The following is a 25,467-nucleotide window of genomic DNA, read 5'->3' on the forward strand; positions in this document are numbered from 1 at the left end:
GTTGGTTTGTGAATCCCTGGGTGTATTGTTGGACACTTGTCTTTCTTCCGTACACAACTGTGGACACATTATTGTAACATGGCGCTTATCACAGATCAAACATTTCACAAAACATTTACATTTCTTAGCACTGTGCCCTGCTTTAAGACACAAGTAACGTCTTGCCTTTTGCTTTAGCAAATTCTTCCTGGCCTCTAACGTTAACTTCTTACTAAAACACACTACAGAAGTATGGGATGATTTATCACACCATGGACATGCATCCTTAGTAGAACACTTACTCTCACTTGCTAAAATACATGCAGCAGTGGGTACTTTATCTGTCTTTGACGCAGAACTCTTAGCATCAAAACTTAACCTGAAACCAGATCTAGCGAGCACAAAGCGTTCTTCACTTTCAACTTCTAACCTGAAAAATGCCAGTAGGCTAGCTAGAATATCCTGCTCGTCTGCTTCACTCCTGTTGTTTCATGCTCTTTCCCAGGCTAATATTACATCTTCTAGCAATGAAGATTTCAATACAGGGTACAACATGGCAGCATATTTCTCCCAGATAACTCCTAAAGTTTCCAAAGCTTGCAGCTGAGTTTCCAATTTATCATGTAAAGTGTTCAGTGCCATACTTTTCCCCCTAGTAATGTGATTTAGAACAAGGGAAAAAGCTCACGTACACAAATTTCAATAAGGAGTTCATCCTTTGCAAAGCGAGATTTTAACTGTTCATTAGCATGGGCAATAATTAGCGCCTGATGGAGGGAAACTTTCCACCAGCTCCCTAGCTTTTGAAGCTAGTACCATCGATTGCAAAACATACTGAAATTTATCATCGTCGTCTAAAGATTTGTCGGCATCAATTTTATTAAACTGACCCCAAAATCCAAGCCAGTTCTTTACATTTCCCCTTCAAATTTCATGAGCTCCAGTCTGGGCAGATGGAAATATCTGTTAGGTGCCTGTACTATGGCACTATTCATCTCGTAGACCTGGTCTGCAGCTACAGAATGAACTTGAATAACATTTTAATACCTTGTTTTGATGATAATGTACTCATCTCTGTAGGTTTTGGCATCATCGTAGTCTTTCTGGTAGGCTTCGTCTTCTGCTTTGCTCTCACATAACCAAGATTTACAGATTTCTTCATCCAGTTTGAAGAGACGATTTGCCTTATCGACGACTCCAGTTCCACTTTATCTATGATGTTTTCCTGTAGATTGTGTTTCACTTGGCCGATAGCCCGCGTAAACATGCATCTCACTTGCGATCTTTCTTGCTTCAATTTTTCCCGTCCTGTCACGGTCGCCATTATGTAAGAGAGTTAATAATTATTGCAGTATGGAAAATCGAATACACATTACAAGACCGCACTGATATTGAACTATGATTCTGCACACGTTTATTGTACTTAATTACAAGTTACAGTTTTCTTAACATGAGACACAATTACACACACATGCTCCTGTTTTGGAAGTCTTTTTTCACAGAGTTTATATACATGCTTTACTGCCCATGACAGTTGGGGCTTCCTAGATTTCTGACCTGTAAAAACACAAGTTCTACACTATGCATGGATTGTTTGTACTAGTGGAAAAGCCTCAGTTGTAAGTAGTGTGATTTTCCTGTTTTTCATTCAGTTGATTATTCATGGTCATGATGTTATGTATCGGTGTGGGTTATTCACGTGAGTCTAGTAAAGGAATGTTTGTTACTTTTGCATTTCACACATGAAAATAAGTGCATACTTAAATGCATGTTTCACCACTTTTAACAGCATACTTGCATGCATATATTGGTGATTTATACAGTATATAAATCCGATTGTCTATTCATGTTGCACAACTGACAAGAGAGCTGGGTTAAAATCAAACTCTTGGGTATCCTAGGGATTTTCTACCGTTCATCACTTCAAATCTAGATGAATGCTGGGATGGTATCTGACTTACAGGCACTGAGCGAGTTGACTCTGTGATTAAGGTCGTGTAGCTATGCTGGAGCTGTTCCTTAATTAAGGCCATGGCTGCTCCCTTCTCAGTCCTAGCCCTTTTTCATCCTTGTATTGCTGAAAACCTTTTATGTTGTTTTTAACTACCTCTGTTTTGATTTAGCTTCTGTGTAACTTATTTGTGCCTAGAAGTCCTTAGCTACCAATAATTAACTGTAAGGAATTAATTATCTCTCTGTCTAATTTATAAGGTGAGCTGTGGTCTGCTGAATCGAGGGCTGGCCACTCTTCTCTTTTATCGTAATCGTCATAAAGCAAACCACAACCAACCTCAGGTGAAGGAGATAAAATTGTTCAACATACTGATGCATGGCTTTGCTTCAAAGGTAAGTGACTTTTCTGCCAAAACAGTGATAGTACTGGATTAAATTATAGTTAAGACTGTGATTACAAACTTTTAAACTCAAATGTATGCTCCACAGTTGTCCTATTGCAGGTCTGTTCAAATAAATTGCAATGTGAATTTCTGTTTGTTAATGCAAAATGTTACATTAAATTATAAAAATGTTTGTAATTTGCATAGAGGTTAATCATGTACAGTGTACTCAGATAGATATTGGAGTGTCACATGCAGTTCTTAGTTGTATTGCTTGGCTTTCTTAACTGGGTTTACTTTCCTTCATCAGGCATCTTCTCAGTTGCAGTTGATGATGATGACGATGATGATGATGATGATGATGATGATGATGATGGGTTTACTTTCCTTCATGAGGCATCTTTTCGGATGATGATGATGATAATAATAATAATAATAATAATAATAATAATAATAATAATAATGATTTAACTGGGAAATTTTTATGGTTTCTGGCGATGCCCAGGTGCCATAATTTTGCCCACAGGAGTTTTTGTATGTGCTGGTACATCTACCAACATGAAGCTAACATACTTGAGCACCTTCAATACCACCAGACAGAACCAGAATCAGATTTGGGCTCATAAGGCCAATGCTGTACCGTCTGAGCCACTTAGTCTGACTCTTCAGTTGAATTCATGAGGCTAAGTGAACCCTGTTCCATCCCTCAGTCTAGGTTAACCAGGAATCAAACTTGGGTCCCCTGGATTAGAGGCAGGTTTGCTAACTACATCCTGGGGCTAGCACACAAAGAGAGAAAATATCCAAAATTTTTGACTGGAGGAGAGAAGATTAGTAACTCTCCATATGGTTGCATTCCAGATGTTACTGTGGGAGAGTAGGGTGGAGGGAAAAAAGCAAGTGCATTGTGTAAGCAAGAGATGAGTAGATGTTGGCTGATGTAGACTAAAAGGATTCCTTCTTACACTGAGTTCATCTGACATCCAAGAGAGTGGGAAATTGGGGTATTTGATTCTAGATTTTGAGAATGAACCAGTCCCCAAATGTGATTTAATGGACCAAGTATCTTCATAGACAATTCATTTACATTAATGTTATCTCTTACCCCTCGTAATTGGATTAGAGCTGAGCTCTCTAAATTTGTAAAAAGTCCATGCTTAATGGCTTGAATATTAAGTCATCATAACTATTATAATCATATATTTTATAATTATTATAATGAATATTAAGAGTTAATTGTTTGATAGGACATGATTAATCTTAGATTGTGCTTTTCCATTATAAATAAGGTACTCTGTTTTTGTTTCAGTTGTTGATATGAGTTCCTTAGTTTTATATTTATGTTTTAGAAATATGTGTTTTGGTACTACAGATTACAGAACTTTTTATATCTTCTTCTGTCCAGGAGAGCTCCTGGATCGGGCAGTGGATCATTTTCCTCTCTCTTTGTCTTTATCCAATTTGTCACTCCATTTAGGTTATTATTATGGTGGGCTCACCACACCTAACGGCATTTTATACCTAACTGCAGGTTTCAATGAGGCCGCCCCTAACCTGTAAAACAGACGCCTTGGTCGTCGCCATAAGACCTATCTGTGTCGGTGCGACGTAAAGCCCCTAGCAAAAAAAAAAAAAAAAAAAAAAAAAACACCAGACGCCGCATTTCTCAAACTGAAACTTCTGTTTATTAGAAGGTTTAGCTCTCTTAGCCTTTTACTTTGTTGGCCTTGCAGTTAGGAGCGCGGAGCTGTGAGCTTGAATCCAGGAGATAGTGGGTTCAAACCCCCATTGTCAGCTTCCCGGAAGATGGTTTTCCGTGGTTTCCCATTTTCACACCAGGCAAATGATGGGGCTGTACCTTAATTAAGACCACAGGCGCTTCCTTCCCACTCCTAGGCCTTTCCTATCCCATGGTCGCCATAAGACCTGTCTGTGTCGGTGCGACGTAAAGCAAATTGTATTTTAAAAAAAAGAAAAAGTGTTGACAGCTTAAATAAATAAGGGAATAAATGATGGGAAGAGAAAAAATATAGGCTGTTCATGAATGGGAATAACATAGTCATAGAAAATTTCTACAGTGTGTTTAAAACTTTACCTTTAATGTTGATGAGAATTCTCTGGGTTTTTAAATAGATTTTTTTTTCCAATTGATTTGTATATACAGGATGTAATATTCTTGTTTACAGATTATTTCTGCTACACCACTTGGTGATTGGATATTATCAAGTGATGTGATTGTTATTTTAGAACTGCATTGAACCTAATTTTTCCAGGGTAACTTGAATCGAATCAGAGAATTGCTCCAGATTCTACGTGAAGATAATATCGATCTAACGGTACAAACATACGCTGCATGTTTCGAATGTGTTGGACGAATGCCTGATGATGCACAAAGCAAACAGTTTGCGCAGACTTGTAATATGGAGATGCAAGAACTAGTAAGTAACATTTATTAAAATATTTTTTTTTTTTTTAATGACCATGATACCTAGTCTTAACACAAACGCTGTTACAAACTTTTGACATTCACTGTATGACTGATTTTCAAGGTCAGAACTGCCTTGCAACAACACTTTAGGGGAGCCAGTCTGAGCTGAGCTGTAGAAGAGAAAGTTTGTTTTTGGCAGTATTAGCAATGGAAGGGAGATTTAATAATTGTGCGACAATAATAACTCTTCATAGGGTTGAGAAATCAGCTTCATATATTTTGACAACGTTTAAAAAGTTTAAGATAAGCACAATGTTTGTTTAGTTGGCCATACAACAGTTCATTGAGACTGGGACTACCATTGACCACTTGAGGCAGGATCGCCTATGCAATGTAAGGATCAAGAAGCTGGTGAATGCAGTGGCGACTCATTTCCAAAGAAATCCTGTCCAAAATCAATCTATCATGGTGAGGAAGCTGAACATTTCAAAAATGTCAGAGTCATATGTGCTCAGAAGTGACTTAGGTGTTAGGGCTTGTGGACGTAGTACAGGTCATCTGCTCAGTCTGTAGCTCAAGCTTCAGAGAAAGCTTAAATCTCTTATGTTACACTCTCAATGGTCACAAGAGTGTTTGCACAACTGAAGAGTTTTTCAGCATTGAGGAATACTTCAACCACCAGAATGATCAGTGTATGCTTCAAACTCATAAGGAGCTCTTGAGAAAGCTCCTAGGGTCCGGAGAACTCACCACCCTGCTTCAGTAATGGTTGGTGGGGAGTGGCCTATGGTGGAGTTACAGTGCTCCATTTCTGTGAAAAGGGGGTTAAAAAAACCCTCTGCCAACGTGGACCAGGACACGGTTTTGAAGACTTTGTGCAGCTTCCAGCACAATTCAGCTCCAGCTCACAAGGCAAGAACAGTACACGAGTGGCTTCAGAGCAATGTGCCCATCACCAGATTAGCCCACCAGCAGCTCTCATCTTAACCCACTGGACTACAAATTGTGGGCTGTGCTTGAGAGAATGGTACTGTCTAGTATCGACAGCCTGAGGTGATCCTTGGTGAGGCAGTGGTGGATTTTCTAGTTGAGACCCAGCATAATGCCATTGATGAGTGGCCACAGATATTTAGAAACTGTGGGAATGCAAATGATGATCATTTTGAGAAATGATAGGTGCTATATGTTGGTCATTGACATAAGTTAGAAGTTTGTTTAAGGATATTATTCTGTCTTCAATTATTGTCTGTAAATCAATAAAAAACTTTATAACAGTATTTATGAAAAAAAAAAAGGTATAATACCATCAGTCCTTGAAGCATGGTGCGAGCCTTTAATTCACAACACTGTGTATTTCTTACACAGCTTGTGACATGAAAATCGGCAATTATATATATTTGGACATTATTGTTTCTGAATTGGGATTTTAATTCCGCCTAATCATCGATTGTTTGGAACACCCGCCTATTGGTGCAGTCTACCATGCAAAGTTATTTTAAATCTGTACTCAGCAATTATTACGTCAATTGCTTCGATCTTCCCCATTCACTCAATAAGCAAATCCATTGTGCGTGCGCGCGCGCGCGCGCGCGCAGGACTCCCCTTTGAACTGTACGCTCTGCTTCTACTTGAATCTTCCCGGCGAGTTGCCTGACTGCCAGCCTCCATGATGATCGTAAATTGGCTTGTGCTTTGGAAGACATATTGGTGTAATCGGGTAGTTTGGAGAATGGAATTAGACGCTCCAGGCTAAGATGTTGGAGAACTAAGGCAACGCCTTTAAATTTTTTTACTGTGTTTTCCAACTTATCTTTATATTATTATATTACTAGAAATATCTTATGTGAGTGTTGACAGTTACCTGCGTGCCTAGCTGATAACGATAGCATAAGTTGTGAATTTGGATATTCTACTTCAAAAATGTAAGTACTCATAATATTTTGGAAGCTCTCCCAAGGCTGTGGATTATTTGAAGTAAAAGACGTTATTGTAAATTTGGCCTACATATTAATGGACCTTTTCGGCAATGGTTTGATTATTTAACTGAACTTTGTTAACTTCTGCTAGTGGATTTTTCTTAAAAGCAACTAAATCATCTTCAAGATTTTAAAATGTAACTATCTCTAAAAGTTAGACCTTTAGGTTTCAAGATCTAATGGTAATTAAATTGTGAGGTAGTTTGGAATCGCTAGTGTGCCATTTTATTGTCCTGATTACCAAAATACAGAATTTAAAAGTCATCATTTGCCGTGAATAACGTAAAAAAGTTTGTATGTTAATCGGCAGAAAAATACAAGTCAAATGATACAAGCAATTGGAATCATAGTGGCCATAACTGAGATAAAACATACCATCGGAAATTGTTAGAATCAACAGAGAGAACAAGAGAGAACTGATTTTGAAATAGGCAGGCGTGAAGATCGGAAGAGTAATTCTGTAGAAGAAACAACGTATTTCGAAGTTAAGATATCAAGTTTCTCGGTAAAAATCGAAATCGTTATGAGAATATATTTCCATTCATGTAATATTTGATAAATTTAAGACTAAATACAAAGAAGAAGAAGAAGATTACGATAGGATTCACCTTGGAATTTCATAGAAGAAAAGCAAGGGTTTCGTTAGGAAACGCAGTTTAAAAACGCGCAAACATTTGAGATAAATTGCCATTGAATTAGACGATCATAAGCCACGACAGACATATTGGTAATCTGTATATATCATCCGAGTTTACATTACATTTAAGTGTATAAAATAACATAATAGTACAAGAAGGCTTCGCAACTAACAGGAAGATGATGTTAATCTTTGAATCTATTTTTCATGCATGCGCAAGAGATCGATGTGATGGTTCATTAAATCAAGCATCGGATTGGTGACTGATGGACTCCAAGTGATAAAAATCATTGTTATCCGTATTGAAGATACTGAATGTAGGATGCTAAAAGGTTTGTTTTATCACCTATTCAATGCATATAAATTTTATAAATTAGGAATTTGTTATTGATTCCACTTGAGACATGTTTCGCCCTTCATTGAGGTTGGTAGTTGACATGAACAAAATAACACATATTATCAATACACATACAAAAATTAAGTATGGGAAATATTTGTACAAAAGTGATGGTTGAACATATGGGTTTATAGATGAAAAGTCAGCACCAATGCGTAAAATTAAAAAGTAGAGTTCGGCAGTGGTGCTCTGGAGAACAGTTGACGCAGTCATAGGAAAATATAAAGTTTAAAAATATTTACATTATAACAATTAAGGGAGAAAAGGTGTAGTGTTCGGCGTCAATGTTTGTACGTACGAGGTAACAAAATATGATACAGATTTCGCGAATAACTAGCTCGGAAGTCTTGTTTTCCTTGTTACCCGTATGTGTTTCAGGCAACTTAAGTATGCAAGTGCAAAGTCACTAGATATATTGCAACTCGAACACAGTTCAAATATATGCCGTATAAAATGGAGCTGGAAGTACATGTCAAAGGTGAACCAGTGTGGCTTGAAGAAACAATAACTTCCTCTTCATACAATACAACTTTCAACAACACGCCGGAACCCAGCGCACATCGGCACGAATATGGCGTGCCACTACGGCTCCTCTTCACAGTCAGAATGAGAAGATGCCTTACCCCAACTACAACGCTCTGACTCTGCAGTTGCCGTATACATTCTAATCTCTCCACCGCAGTTCACAACACAAGCAACTCTATTCTATCTCACCAGACCAGTAAAAAACAACAACTTCATCTCAAAGTCCGTCATACTTTATTCCACGGAACAATATCAATTTGTCTCACCGGCATCTCACACCAATGTCTTCACATCACATTCGATGCTACAGAAGTCAACTAAAAGAATAAGCGAAAGTTTCAACCCGCAACATTTTCCTAATTAGCAATTACCCACTAATAACTGTCACCATTGTTGCCATTCAAACGCACGTATTACCCATGAATCTCCATCCACACTGACCAGTCTCCGTACCGATCTCGGTGCTGCAACCAGACAACTTTCAGCTTGATGCCTATAAAACCTCATTTGGCTATGAAATATTTCCCTACCCCCGGTGATTTTAACTAAAATAAACCACTCTACATATTTCTGAAATGTCAATGCTAATTCCTTCTTCCAACCTCTAAAACATCAGGACGCACTGGGTACTAAAAAAAATTTATTTTTTATTTTTTATTTTTTTTATCCTTGCGCACCACGCTGCTCCTGTGTAATTGTGTATATAATTGTAAATTCTCAACTGTTCAATTAGATAATGTAATTACTATATAGTTACCAACCACTGACATTGTTTTTTATTACAAACCTTTACGCTGAATGTTATAATGTAAATATTTTTAAAACTTTATCTCAACTGTTCAATTGAACAATGTAAATACTGTATAGTTACCAACCTTTGACATTATTTTTGGTTACAAACATTGACGCCGAACACTACACCTTTTCTCCCTTAATTGTTATAATGTAAATATTTTTAAACTTTATATTTTCCTATGATTACGTCAACTGTTCTCCAGAGCACCACTGCCGAACTCTACTTTTTAATTTTACGCATTGGTGCTGACCTTTCATCTATAAACCCATATGTTCAACCATCACTTTTGTACAACTATTTCCCATACTTAATTTTTGTATGTGTATTGATAATATGTGTTATTTTGTTCATGTCAACTACCAACCAAGTACCTGATTTTTTGCCTTGAGGTGATAATTTGACTGATGATGCCCTCAATGAAGGGCGAAACATGTCTCAAGTGGAATCAATAACAAATTCCTAATTTATAAAATTTATATGTATTGAATAGGTGATAAAACAAACCTTTTAGCATCCTACATGATGGACTCCAGCCGACATCACCCACAGATGCGAGCTCATTTCCCGAGAATCCCAGATGACTGATCCGTTAACCAAGGGAGAACCTGTACAAAGGAGGATATAGCAGAACAAACGGCAATCCCAGCAGCAGGCAGACACAGAATAAGATAAGCTTCACAATTTATTTTAAGATCATTTTATGTTTTTCTTTGTAGAAGGTTGTTGTTCATTGATTATTTTCGGAAGGAATAGGTTGTTATATCTTTGTGATATGTTTAATAACATGTAGTTTCTACGCGAGTAATTCAATAGTGATGTATGAAGGAAGGTCATAGGTAGTCTTCAGTATGATTTAAGTACATCCTAAGGTAGGAAAGTGAACATATGTCAGTGAAGTGTTACATTAGTGATATTTCAGTTAATTTTCAATAAACCATGCCAAAGATAGGAAGATTTGATGGGAATGAAGTATGATACATGTTAATATCAAGTCGTAGGTTACCAAGTTCGTAAATATTGCCAAGTATAAGCCAGTGCAGGTTAAATATGAATATATATGGCTAAGTAAGATGTGTATTGCTAGACATATGATTTAGTTGTTGATCCATGAAGTGATAATTTAATTATTTGAGAAGTGAATTGAATTATGCGTTACGTAGAATGGTGCAGTATACATATATGAAAAAAATATGAGAAAGGGAATATGAAACGATGGAATAATGTTGTATAAAAGAAAGTAGTTGATGAATTATGATAAATGTGAAAACGTATTAGGAAGGATTTTCATATGTGATTAAATAATGAATAGTTCAGTAACCCAAATGTGGATTAATATTAGGTTGAGTGGTAGTAATGATGTTTAAACATTGAATAATCCATATCGCATAGTAAATGGCAACTTGGTAATAAACTGGCGAGCTAATAACAGATATTGGTCATGAAAATAATTCCTATAACCTATAATCAATACTCATATGGCAATTTCGAAGAAAATTACATATTATATATATGGTTTAAACTGATTTAAGCTAAAATAACAGGATGTTAATAGGTTATACGATCTGAGTATCTTATTTATGACAGTCTATCACTAATGTGGAGTTAGAAATTTCATCCATGGTATTCCTTATTAACTTGAAATAAAATTATTGAATTTTATGAGATGATAAGACATAATTGCAACCTGACAATGAAACTATTGAATCTATTTAGGGCAATTTCACCCATTTCCAGAGAAGATATTTTGAATATAATTACGGCAAGTGAGATGTTCGAGTAAAGTTGCTCTTGCTACACCCTGCATAAATAGAAAGTTAAGTTGCAGAAAGTGCTGATCCATGTGAACTAAGTAGCTAAGAAGATACCGGCTTTCAAAGATTCCATGAAAGACTTTCAAGATCGCCTAGACTCAGCAGTCAATGCCGCCAACCCACCGAACGTGCTCCAAGCGCTTGGCGGCGAGTTCCATACATTCAAGAAACAGGCCAACGAAGACATCTCTAAGCTTAAAGGGGAGTTGAAGGCTCTAAAAAATCTGCTTTAGAAACAAGATGACGTTTTGGATGAGGCCGAACAGTACAGTTGCAGGAACTGCCTTTTATTGCATGGTGTCCCGGAACAGCCATCCGAGGACATTTACATTAAAATGCTAGAGACACTAAAAAATAAACTCTCAATAGAACTTTCAGTTCTGGATGTGGATCGCTGCCACAGGCTGGGCCGCCGTAATCAAATATCTGCTGAGGTGGTCTAACATGGAAATGGACCGATCATTATCAAGTTCCTTTGATATCATGATCGTGATCGAGTGTGGCGCGCGAAGCGAGATTTGAAGGGCAGTGGATCATGCTAACTGAGTCTCTCACAAGTGTGAGAAAAAATATCCTTAATCAGGCAAGGGATTTATGGGGAATGCAGAAATGCTGGACTCAAGATGGACGCATTTGTGTTTTACGGGAAGATGGAAGTAAAATTCAAATATGCACGATGGCTCAAAAAACATTGCAGGGAGTAGGTTGAACATGTGAACTTAGTGAAAGAAATTATGTGTTTACTGATTAGTTTTTATTTGTGTGTGTTGTGTATGTGTGTAAGTGTGCTTGTGAAAGTCAGTGGATCTACTCGCCCAGCTGCTCGGGTAAGCTCATTTTACTTCTTGCTTAATTTTATGTCCTACTGCTTAGTTTCAAATGTTCGTTAACGAGTACAACGGTAATACCATTGACCTACATTCCTCTCCACAGCCTCATCCACCCCTTCTCTTTTGTCCCTACCACCTTCAACAGGACTTGTGTTGCAAGAGCAGCTCAGTAGCCACCCACGATTGTTACATTGTTGCCACCTAAATGGCCAGTCATTATTACTCATATGGAAGAGGTACAGGCTATTTTTGAAGTGAACAGTGTACATATTATTGGAATCAGTGAAAGCTGAATGCGTACAGACATGCCGTCATCGGCAGCTAACCTTGACTGATACTCAATATTACGCCATGACGGCACTGAAAAAATAGGTGGTGGGCTTCTACTTTATTACAGAAATGACCTGAAATATAAGATAATTTTCTCTTCTGACCCAAGACTTACATTGCGACCAGAATTTATGTTTGTAGAATTAGACTGCCATAAAAAGATATTAATAGGGATCATATACAAGCCACCTAAAATAAGACAGACTGATGATTTTTAAGAGGCATTAGCAAATCTTATCTCGGCATATGATGACATAATCATGGGTGATTTTAAAGCAGACTAATGAAGCAAATAACCTACTGAATTTATTTCTCGCCACAAACATGACTATTTTACCCCTCAATGCTACTAATCACGTTCATTACTCTGACCGCACAAGTCATACCTTAATTGATCTTCTTGTGACAAATCAACCTCAGAAAGTAATTAAGGATGGACAGATCCCTGTTCCTGGCATCTTTTCACATGACCTATTGTACATGTGTTACTCTACGCGAATACCCAAGTACAAACCACACTACGTTACAATACAAGACTTACGACATATGGACTGGAATAAACTGTGCCACGATGCATATAACTTGCTTTGGGACAGTATACATAATTTTCAGAACATAAACTCTGAAGTAAACAATTTCAGTTCATTGGTACTGGAAATATTTGACAAGCATGCACCAAAGAAACAAGTAAGAATCACTCGCCATTCATCCGCTTGGCTAACGTCCGAGATAACTGTACCGACAATACAAACTGACACATAACACAGATGATTTTGGGCGGTACAGGATTCTTAGAAACAGAACCAAGCAGCTAATTGGGAATTCTAAATATAAATACTTTCAGGAACTGATGAACACTAACAGCCCGAGACAAAAATGGAGTAAATTACGTGTGTTATGTATAGGTAAAACTGTAGAACAACATTTACCAAGCATATCGCTAGAGGCTTTAAATGATTATTTCGCACGGCCGAGAATAGCCTCTACCTCCTTCCCTAAAAGTTCACTACCCTTGTTTCAACAGCATTCTGTGCATAAGCAATACTCTTTTTAGAAATATCACTTCGAATAAAGTTAAACGCACCGGGCAAGTTGATCGTGTGGTTAGGGATGCGCAGCTGTGAGCTCGCATCCGGAAGATAGTGGGTTTGAACCTCGCTGTCGGCAGCCCTGAAGATGGTTTTCCATGGTTTCCTATTTCCACACCAGGCAAATGCTGGGGCTGTACCTTAATTAAGGCCATGGCCGCTTCCTTCCCATTCCTAGGCCTTTCCTTTTCCATCGTCACCATAAGACCTATCTGTGTCAGTGCGACGTAAAGCAAAAAAAAAAAACAGAAGTTAAATGTGTGATATACTCTATTACATCTAATAACCACAGGTAATGATGACATTCCTATATTGCTGATTAAAGATATCTTGGGAGCTGTTCTGCCAATACTAACTCATATATTTAACTACTGCCTGACAAACGGAGTGTTCCCAGATGTTTGGAAAGATGCACTAATCAGACCCATCCCGAAGAGCTCCAAGTTAGATTCCCCTTCAGATTATCGTCCAGTATCCACCCTAGCACCCATATCCGAGGTATTTGAACGTTTAGTTCACACACAGGTTACTGAATACCTTACCAAGCATTCCTTCCTCAATACCTTCCAATCCGGCTTCAGGAAATGACATAGCAACGCGACAGTTTTACTACGAGTGACAGATGATATTAGACGTTGGACCAATGGGATGTGACTATACTGACATTATTAGATCTCAATAGTGCCTTCGACACTGTCAACCCTCAGTTACTACTGCACAAACTTCAAGAACTAAATTTTAATAGCGCATCGCTTCAGTTCTTTTCCTCTTACCTTGAAAATCGCTGGCAATGTGTGACAGTGGGAAATGTGACTTCAGGGTGGCAAAGTAAGTCCCACGGTGTCCCTCAGGGGTCGGTCCTGGGAACTGTTATTTATCATCCAAATTAATGATATATCAAAAGCTCTTAAATTCTGCAAAGTGAAAGTGTACGCAGATAATGTACAAATTTACTGTCGTTCAAAACTAAGTGCAATTACAGTAGAAGTCCGCTATAGCGAGTACGGCATATAACAAGAACTCCGTTATAGCGACGACTTTTTTCTGTCCCTTTAAAATTCCTATATTAACCTGTGTATTGTCCTTCGGTTACAGCGAGAAGCCTATCACTGGCGCATCCATTATTACGAGCGATTAAGCGCGCGCGATTTTTTCCCTTGCTGATATTTATACACCCCAGCAATAATATTGCATGGGATCGATTACCTTCGGCATCGTTTCCTCGCTATGTGCACTAGCGATTTCCCTCGCCGACATTCGAAGGCGACGTCGGAGTCGATTAGTAATATCCGTCGACAGCTGTTCCGTAAAGTAAATTTGAAATAAAAGAGAACATATTTTATTAATAAAATCGTAAATAACGTGTCCAAAAACGGACGTTAAAATTAAGGCTGACTAAACGACCGTTTAATTTTGAGGCTAAATACTGCAATTAAGTAAGAATGGGATACACCTCGAGATATGGCAGAGTGCTTAATTGATTTCATAGGTTAGTTTGTATTTTGTCGCGTCTGGTTAAATTACGGAAAGGCTATTATGAAAATTCATAGCGAGAATGGTATAATTTCTCTACCGGCGCTTTAAGTGTGTCTTCATCATACGTACAGTACGGTAAGTTAGGATACATGACACTGTTTGAATAAGAAAACTGAAACGTTTGCAACAAAATGTGATCGATCATCTTCGGTACGGTATAGTTTTCTCATTTTGTGCATTTGCGAGCTCTCTCGTTGACATTCAAAGGCGATGTTGGAGTTAATTAGTAATACCCATCGACTGCTCTTCTCTAAAGAAAATTCAAAATGAAAGAGGATAACACGTTTTCGTAATAAATGCGTAAATAATGTGGCCGATAGCAGTTGTTAACTCGTAAAAATAAAGACTGAATAACCGATATCTTAATTTTAATGTTATATACGGAAATTACGTAAGAATGTCATTCACCTCAAGATATGGCAGAGTGCATCACTGATTTCACAGGATATTTCGTATCTTCTCGCGTCTAGTTACGGCCATTTACACAAATTTTTTGTGAGGAGGTTATTTCTCTGCATGGGTTTCAAATATGTTTTCATGATAGGCTACATATATGGTTAGGTTAGGTGACGCTGTTTGAAGAAGAAAGCTGAGGTGTTTGACACAGAAATCTCGGGAGTGATACCGTATTTCTCCGAATCCAAGACTTTTTTTTCCTCAGAATCTCATGCGAAAACTCAAGGGTTGTTGCATTCGCGGCCTAACAGTAAGTTTATGGATACCACTGGCAACTACCGCGGTAACCACGCTGCTTCTTTTCACACGCGCACAGAACTCATTGACGACCGCTCCTTTACTACACATCGCTACCGGTTGTACAGTGTACTGTACAGTGCCTATGTGTTTCTCAAATCTGCAGAATGGCATCAAAACATGCGACCCTTCGAATTCTTAGAAAAGCCATGGCTACTCAGTGGCAGAGTCATAACGCGTCTATTGTACCTGACGCTTAGTAAAATAAAGGATTATAGACAGCAGGAATACTTTCGTGATGGATAGTCGTATTGTAAAGATGCGTGGAAAAGGTACTGCCGGGAAATTTTCACCGGGTTCTAGTCGATATTATGATGCCAATTTTAAGTTAATATTTATTAAACACTCAGAAATGTAGAATAATTGTGCAGCCGCAAGAAAATACGGCATAGGCCTAACTAAAGCCAATATTTGGCGTTAGCGTGAAGACAAAGAGCTAAAAAAAATGCGTACTGTACAAAAAATGCATTCAGTGGTCCACAACAAGGACGCTTTAAAGAAGTCAATGATGAAATTGTGAGGTATGTGCACGAAAAACGCAAGGGCGGCTGGCCATACCATGGCGCAATAAACTCGTTTGTTGACTTTCAACGTTCGCGATTAGGCCTATACATCTCTAGCTATTGAATTTGGCCGCACCCGACAAGCGAGACGTCCGTGTAGCGGTAGCCGGTTATATCTGACGCTGCGGAAAGTAACAGTTTTATAGACAGTAAGAATAATTTCCTGATGGATCGTTGTATTGTAGAGACGCATGGAATAGGTATTGCCGGAAAATTTTCAACGAGTTCTCTTCGGTATAATGATGCCAATGTTAAGTTAATGGTCCTTAAACCCGCGGAAATAAAGAATAATTGTGCAGCCGCAAAAAAGAATGAAATACGGCGTGACGAAAGTCAACGTTCGGCGTCTAAAAATAGTCTAAAAATGCGTAGGCCTGTACGATTTTACAAACTTCTTTCTGAGCCAGATTTAAATTTTTTGAAGGAAAAAGTGGAGTTCATCTTGGATTCGGAGAAATACGGAACTATATTTTTTTTCAGAATGAAATTAAACATACACTTTCACGTAATATCGGATTGCGAAAAATAACAAACAAGTAAGCCGTAGTGTGGATATCATCTGCGGAAACGCAAGTTTTGAACAAACTGATTACCGCTTCATACCGATTTTAAAGTGCATGAAGGGTTTTCCGACTTTTATACAAACATCGGATATAACGACAATCCATTATAGCGAGTAATTTTTTCGCTGTTATGAATTCTCGGTATAACGGACTTCTACTGTACTAATATAAATTCCAACCTAAAACATCTTAGTGACTATGCAAATCAAAACAGTTTACTAATAAACCCGAATAAAACTCAAGTTATTATTATCGGTACCAGTAAAAACCTATATTCCCTCAAGCAACGGGACATCTCTCCAATAATTTTAAACAATAAAATCATACCCTACTCTACTTCAGTGACTAACTTAGGAATTATTATGACTGAGACCCTAAATTGGACTCAACAGGTGATAAGCACATATAATAAAGTACACAAATGCTTATAACCTCTGAAGCGATTCTGTAATGCGTTCTCGGTTTGACTTAAAGTACAACTAATTCACTCTCTTATACTACCTATACTTGACTATTGTGACACTGTGTTGACTGAAATTACCTGTGACAGTAACAAGAATCTGGACCGGAGCCTGAATAGCTGCTTAAGATATATATTTAATCTGCGATATGATGCTCATATATCACCATATTATAAGGAATTGTCATGGCTTCGAGTGCATCAGTGCCGTGAATTTCACATGTTATCACTTCTGCACAAAATACTTTCCACTAATACTCCCAACTATCTTTCTTCACCTTTTTCGTACCTCTCGTCATATCATGACCACAATACAAGATCTAGCTCCTCTCTTACCATACCTGTAAACCGCACTGCTGCTTACAACCGCTCTTTCATAATCTCAGCGTCCAGGGCATGGAATTTGCTACCTGCGAACATTAGGGACGATCCCTCTCATCGCAAGTTTAAAGTGGCATGCCGCAAGTATTTGTTATGTAGATCCTGCTGACTTGCTGGATAATTGTTGAGTGAATGAAAGAATGAATGGGATGAAGAACGGATTATTGCAGTTACATCACTTAAGTGTATTTTACTTGTGTATTTTAAAATTAAGGATTCTTTTATTGTAATTTTTAATATTATTACTATTGTTTTTGCTATTAATATTATTTGTGTTATTTGTATTTATAAGTACTGTGTAAGTTATGTACATGTATACTCTTCTAGTGGTTAAGTGTAAGAGAGGGCCTTGAGCCCTAACTTTGCCACCAATAAAGACATTATCTATCTATCTATCTATCTATCTATCTATGATTAGTTATTTTTTTAAAATATATATTATGTTAGGTAGCCATTGGAAGCTACATATTTGAAATTGATCTTATTCTGTGTACGTCTAATTGTGTACGTTTGATATTAAAAAAAGGATATGAAAATAATCATTCTTAATACTGTTGTCAAAAAATATTTTATTTCCTAACATTTCAAACATTTTATTCAAATAATTTACTTTTGACATAACAAGCTCTTGAATGTTTAATACTTTAATAAGAAACCTAATCCTCGAAGATGTGAGAATCGCTTTGTGTTAAGATAGCATAATTTTATTTAAATATTCCAATCTATGAAGACTTATATGAGATGAATTATATACTTAATTTTAAAGTCAAAAGCTTAGAGAGAAGATGAGATTAATATTTTTTCTGTTGAATGCTATGACACTTAAGATGAAGAGGATGATATTCAACCAATGCTTTTAAAGGAATATTATTGTAAATTTTGATAAATATTCGAGCTTTGGATAGATTTAATTTACCCACCACATTCTATATTTTTGAATAAATGATAGATATTAAGACTTAATTTATTATTCTTATTATTTATAGATTATAATATTAGTACATAAATTAATATTATGTCATAGCTAGTAAATATTTGCTGATTCTGCGGTTGATTTAAATCTGAAACGTCCGAAAAACTTGTCTGGCGTAAATGGAAGCGTTAAATTGAATAACTCTCATTCGAATTAGCGTTTAAAAAAATTATATTTGTTGTAATCCCTGAGATGTTCACCGACACTAACTGTGGACTTTTCTTGAGCGCTGCGAGATTTGGACTCGGAATGGCGCACTAGATATGCGCCTATGAGGCTGTGTGTTGTTCTATTTGTTTAATTTTATTAGCTTATCATCCATACTGGATTTTCTTCTCATTTTTTGGAGGAGAAATTTATTTATTTATTTATTTATTTATTTATTTATTTATTTATTTATTTATTTATTTATTTATTTATTTATTTATTTATTTATTTATTTATTTATTTATTTATTTATTTATTTATTTTCAGCCGTGTATTTCTTTCTAATTTTCTTCGTTCTTGAAAATTTATTTCTAATTGTGCTGTAATTATGTGGGTTGTCTGAAATTTTGTAATGGGATTGTTATTTTTTGTTTTTCTAGGGTCTAGATTATATGATACCTCATACACGCATCTGGCCCTGCCCAAAGCCTCCTCTATTTACATTTTTTAACAAGGATTTTGGCCTACTGTTTCATGAAATGTAAACATATTAGTCATCTGTGATGGTTATTGTTGTTGTTGTTATTATTATTCTTCTTCTTATTATTATTATTATCATCATCATTATTATTATTATTTATCGTCTATAACGATGAGCCTGTGGAGAATTGAAATTTGTTTGTCGAGTTTTATTTTTATACAGTGAAACTCTGTTAAGAAGTTTTTCAAGGGACTGCAAAAAAAAACTTTGTAAGCAGGAACTTCTTAAAAGGGGTAATGCCTAAAAACACACAGCCAACAGTTTTCCTTGTTTGTGAACAACACCGAAATAGGCCGATATATAAGAGCTGCTAACAGAAAGCCACAATATAAAAATTCAATTATCATGACAATATTTTTAGAGGTAAAGTAAAATAACTGACCATACCGTATTATAAATATATTTGATAAGAGAAGGGAACATATTAAGTTATATAAAAACGTTGCAAGGTTTGCTTATTTTAGCAGGCAGAACCATTTCCTTCCACGCTTCCCTTTCCTCTGCATTTACACTGTCTGCTTCGCAACAAATTGTTTTGTAAACAATGCCGGCTCGATTTTTAAAGCAGTCCAGCCACCCGTTCGACGCAGTAAAAGGTACCCTTAATTTGCATGCGGCTTTCTCCTGCACAATAGTCCCACCGAAAAGTATGTTTAAACTTCGCTGCTGTTTAAACCATATTAACAGAGCTTGTTCTATTTCATCGTACTTTTCAGATTTAACTTCCTTACAATTTGCTGAAGTATTCCCTGCAGAAGCAGAGATCTCTTCTTTCTTTGCTATAATACTGTTCAAAGTAGACGGCGGCATCCCCAGCTCTTTTGCCAAAGCAACACGGGAAAGTGTAGATGACTCCACTTTCCTTATAATCTCCACTTTGTCTTTTATTGTTAGTGCCTTTCGCTTGATCTCTTTCCTCTGAGTTCCGCTCATTTTCACTTAAAACGTTTGTATGTTGATATTACAAGTATAACTAACTTCACAGACTCCTATTCATACTAATTACGATGCTACACTATGCTTGGCAATCCGTAGCTTAGGCTTACAGGACGCAAAGACAAGATGTGTATTACAGTTTGTTAGCATGTGCTTTCTATCTTTTTCATACCACTGACACCTGCTTCAAGGATAACGGCAGCAAATGGGAAATCTAGCAACTTATTCTTAGAGATTCTTAGAACCTAGGCCTAAATCGCCCCTGCATTCCTACTGGTTGTCATGGCAACGGGCGTAGTTTCTGGCTGTTTCACAAGTACCGCATTACCAAGCCAGTATTGAGTTTATTTTCCCGCTTCAGTCCGCTTCAAGAAAAGAAACACAGGTTCGAAGTTGCAGAAATGAGTGCATGGAAAAGTATCTGGGGTATTACGTGGGAGTGATAAAGGCGCAGTACCAACGCTAGCACTCTAAATGTAAACAGTTTCTTTCCCCGCGAGAATTTTATTTCATGTCTCCTCATCCTTGTGCTACGTTCTAATAATGCGATTTAATAATTATGAGTGACACGATAATACAATGTTTAGCTCGTATAAAGGTAGAATTAAAAATAACTTTCAATTTTATGCCAACACATGGTATTGCAATGCCTCTGTGTGCCTCCCACCAACAACCAGTTGGCTATCAACATTCGTTCAACTTCGTAAATGATCGGGATCTTTCGGCCAGCTGTGGCGGCATGTGTATCAGCTGGCTGCTGGCAAGTCGGCTGTTTCCTGCGTAGAGTCGGGAAGTTGTTTTTATTCACCTGACTAATAATGGACACGGAAAATCTTATCAGTTTAGTTCAAAAACTGAATTTCCTCTACGGCAAGACCCATAAGTATTATTGCAACAACAACGTAAGAGAGAATGCCTGGAAGGAAATAAGCAAGGGAATGAAAAATCAAACAGGTTAGAATATTCAATTTTGTGGTAGATTAACAGTAATGTTGTGGACAAATACACTTTACGGTTTTTAATTAATGTTTAGGCCATCTCGATTAATTACTTCACCCTGTCGCGGCCCGCAAATTACTGCATTAGTTTTATCAAACTATCTATTGCGTGCTTTATGTTACCCATGTAGAATTCTGTTCGATTCTATTCTGCTAGATGGAACGGTGGAGTGGAGATTTCAACTGATGGGTTCGATTCGATTACACAAGGTGAGAGCAAGAGAATGAGCATCTGCTGTCCGTGTTGTCATAGCGTGACGTCATATGGCCTTGGCAGGCCCGCACATGTTCCATGACACCGGGCATGCACCGCGAGCGTGCGAACGGTCTAACACAGGGTGCAACTTGCGCGGAGACTGGAGGGTTCTAACCATGGGCTGCTTTGAGCGGACGTTTTCTATCTCAAGGGGCTCTAAAATCTGAACTGTTTAACCGGGAAATATATTTACAACAGAACACTTTAAACGGGAAAAAATATACATATATCTTAATGAAACTGATCAAGGGACCAAGAATATCACACTTCTTAGGCGGGAAAACTTCTTATGCCGGAACTTCTTAACCGAGTTTCACTGTATATCTCATTCGGTTAACGTCCTCCTGTCTTCTCATTGTTTGCTGCCTTATCAGTTTTTATTTCTTGCATCACCTCTTATCTTATCTCGTGGGTACGCAGTGATCTTGTGGACCTTGGTGACTTTTAATGAATTATAGCTTCGTTTGGGTTGCGACTGGTTTCAGTTGAGTGTGTCATGCTTCGCCTAATCAATTTGGGTTTATTAAAGCAGTAGGTACGAGAGAAGCCTTGTTCAGTGTGCAGGTCCTCTTTCAGAGATGTAGAGATGTAAATAAGAATGTATTTGCTTGTTTAATAGACTACCAGAAAGCCTTTGACTGTGTAAAACATGAAAAATTGATGGATATTTTGAGAAATATTGGAATGGAGGAAAGAGATCAGCGAATCATCAAGACGCTGTACTGGAATCAAACAGCGGTGTTGCGTGTTGAAGGAGAACACACCGAAGCAGTCAAAATCCTGAGAGGAGTGAGGCAAGGATGTATCTTGTCACCTATACTATTTAATTTGTATTCAGAATACATATTTAGAGAAGCCTTGGAAGATATAGAAGAAGGAATTTTGATAAATGGAGTGAGATTAAACAACATCCGGTATGCTGATGATACAATTGTATTTGCTGATACTATCCAAGTGCTACAATCACTAATGGATAGAATTGTAAGAGTCAGCAGCCAATACGGGCTTGAAATAAACACCGCAAAGACAAAACTCATGGTTATAAGTAAGGAAAATATTTCCGGAATAAACTTGGTTATAAATCAAAAGAGTATAGAAAGGGTAAAACAATATACATACCTTGGAACCATAATAAATGAAGACTGGGATTGCTCACAAGAAGTCAAGGTACGCATTGGAAAAGCAAGAAGTGTGTTCCAGAAAATGAGTAATGTGTTTAAAAGCCACAATCTAACTTTAGGGACTAAAATCAGACTTCTGCACTGTTATGTATTTTCTGTTCTTTTATATGGTGTAGAGACATGGACCTTAAATAAAAACTTAGAGAAGAAGCTGGAGGCCTTTGAAACATGGCTTTATAGGCAAATCCTGAGAATATCTTGGACCCAGAGAATTGCAAACGTGGAAGTAATGAGAAGGATGAACACAACACCTCAGTTGATCATGATAGTGAAATGCCGAAAGCTGCAGTATCTGGGACATATAATGCGCAACACAGATAGATACAACCTACTCCAAAAAATACTCCAGGGGAAAATCAACAGCAAAAGAGGTCCTGGAAGAAGAAGAATATCTTGGCTTGACAATCTTAGAGGCTGGTGCAATATGTCATCAGTTGAAATGTTCCGCTCTGCCACAAACAAGACGAAAATAGCCATCATGATCGCCAACATCCGAAACGGATAGGCACCGAAAGAAGAAGAATTGTCATGCTTCTGTTATTAATTGTGGAACATTTATATTACTTTTCTCTTGTGAAATTCTACTTATTGGGAAAAATTTCTGTCTTTAATGTGATTTAAATTTTTCTATTTATCCGTGTACAGTGGAACCTCGATTATCCATTCCCGGAAACTATGTTTTTCCCGGAATATGCGTTGAAATTACGTGGTCCCGCAAGCATCATATTTAAATCGTGTTGTAAAAATCTGCATTATCCGTTCCTCGAAGAAACGCTTTCCCGGATCAACCGTCCAGAAATTTCAGTCCCTTCAGCGCTAAGCCCTCAATCAATTGATTTTTAATAAACTGTATCTCATGAAAGGACGGCTATAGCATACTTATGGATCTTGGCGTTAACGCCCCGTCATTGCGATAATTAGAGCAAGTACTGTATTGGAAAAGCGATCAGCGGTGAACTTGCTTAAGGGACCATCTTAGCATCGCATTCGGGTGGTATTGTTTAGAGAATCTTGGAAATCATAAAGCAGAGAGTGGCCACAACAATTGTAAGGAGACACGGCGCATTTCGACAGATCTGCTTGAAGGCGGAATGGGTTTCGTCAAATGTTCGCACTTATAAAATGTCCACATTATGTCCAGGGTTAGATATTTATTTTTACCTTCTTCGATCATACTGCCAAACAGGTTTTCGGCACTTTCCTCAGGGCACTGTAGAGTAACTGGGCTTTCAGGCAGGAATCGAAACTGCTCTTTCTTAACACAAAAATAGTATTTTAATATTATCGTACACGATTATGTTAGCGAGACCAGAACAGATGTTGCACCTTACATTAAAAAAGAAAGCCATGGGAGGTCTTGGGATTGCCTATTACTGTTTTGGTCCTAATGGAAGACTGGGAATTTTACGTTTTCGTGTTAAAATGCCATAAACCACAGTCGTTTTATTTGCGCACGTTACATTTAAATAGTTTATCATTTGCAACTCGTACTGACGTGCAGCGAGCGCGCTTTCCAGAAGACCTCAAGGTCACGAATAACCAGAATTTCTGATGTTTTGATAAATTTTTTTTTCTCTCTTTCCAATTTGACTAGATTAGTGACGGGCAGAATTGAATATAATGCATTCGAGGACTTTTGAGAATTGATACATTCGAAACCATGTTTTCAAGTTCAACATAACCTTTCGAAGTCGATGTAGGCCTAAAAGCCTAATTTACGCGGTACGAGATTTCCAGAAACTGACTACGAACAGTATACCGGAGACCAAATTACAATGAAAGATTAAGAAAAGAAGGGATTTTGCCATTATGTTGGGCGCTTTTGTATCGAATGTGCTTTATTTTATTAGGTGAGAGAATTAAAAACTACTTGTCGATTGTAGTTTGGCCTGACATTATTAGATTTTTTGAAGAGTTTGGCTAATCAAAGTTGCTGAACAGAAAGAAGTTTTCACGGGGAACTGGCGAAGAATCTCCTGTAAAATTGAATATAAAGTACCGAGATTTTGAACTCGCGTACCAGTAATTAATGCGGTTTCGCAGTCTAACAAACATACATGCCTCTCATCCAGAGGGCCTGGATTCATTTCTGACCAGGTCATGCAATTTTACCCGGATATAAAGGCGGGTTCCAGGTCCATTCAGCCTACATGATTACCTTTAATTGAGGAGCTATCTAGTGGTGAGATAGCAACCGCGATCTAGAGAGCCAGGAATATCGGCTGAGATGATTCGTCACATTGACCATGCATCACCTCATAATCTTAATAATAATAATCGTATGGCCTCAGCTACCGTGTGCAGACATTTCAATTTGACGCCATCTGGCTGTCTGCTCGTCAATTTCGACGTTCCGTTTTACTCTAGGCCCCCACTAGGTGGCAGACCGAGTAAACCGAAACTCATAATCTGCAGGCCTTCGGCCTGAGCAATGGTCGCTTGGCAGACAAAGTCCCATTGTTGCTGTAGTTTGGTTTGGTTTGGGAGCTTTTGTAATATTATAATTATACATATTTCATTTTTGTGATGTTTAGCCAAATTGTTGATGGATGTAAAGTTTTCCCGTGTTGTATGTTTTATTTTCATGGTCCCTCGAAAAATGGAGAATCAAGGATCCACTGTAATTTTATTTGCTGTTGGAGCCACATTTTGTTTTTGTGCGTGTGTTCATGTTCTTGTCTTTGCTTAGTTATGTTCGTGGGAATGTACCATGGTAACAAGTTTCAATTTTAAACAGGTTTATAGTTAGTTGCGGGCCCATATTTTATTTATTGAGTAAGAATTAATTTATGATAGATGAACTTTTATTTAATGATGTCAACCTATGAATTTTCTTTGTGACCCAAGTAATTATAATTTATTTAATAGGTTGCAACCTTTATTCTGATTTTTCAAGGTTTGAAGTAAATGTTAAATGTTAATTATTAATTTAATTATTTAAAGTTACCAAATTTTTAAAATTTTGAAATTAAATTCATTGTAATAGTCTATGATGGTATCAGCCTTTCAGTATTCTCAGTTTTAAAACAAAATGCTTCAATTTAAT

The 25,467-nt window shown here is 37.4% G+C and overlaps 1 protein-coding gene across 1 annotated transcript in view; it reads left to right on the forward strand.

Annotated features, from left to right (window-relative positions):
* Positions 1–25,467, forward strand: part of PolrMT (mitochondrial RNA polymerase) — a 306,750-nt gene that overhangs the window by 55,302 nt on the left and 225,981 nt on the right. The window contains exons 5-6 of the mRNA XM_067136262.2: positions 2,191–2,325; positions 4,589–4,753. Coding sequence (XP_066992363.2) covers positions 2,191–2,325; positions 4,589–4,753 — 300 coding nt within the window. The remainder of the gene's footprint in view (positions 1–2,190; positions 2,326–4,588; positions 4,754–25,467) is intronic.

The sequence above is a fragment of the Anabrus simplex genome, chromosome 1 (assembly GCF_040414725.1).
Source record: "Anabrus simplex isolate iqAnaSimp1 chromosome 1, ASM4041472v1, whole genome shotgun sequence".
NCBI classification, from domain to species: domain Eukaryota; kingdom Metazoa; phylum Arthropoda; class Insecta; order Orthoptera; family Tettigoniidae; genus Anabrus; species Anabrus simplex.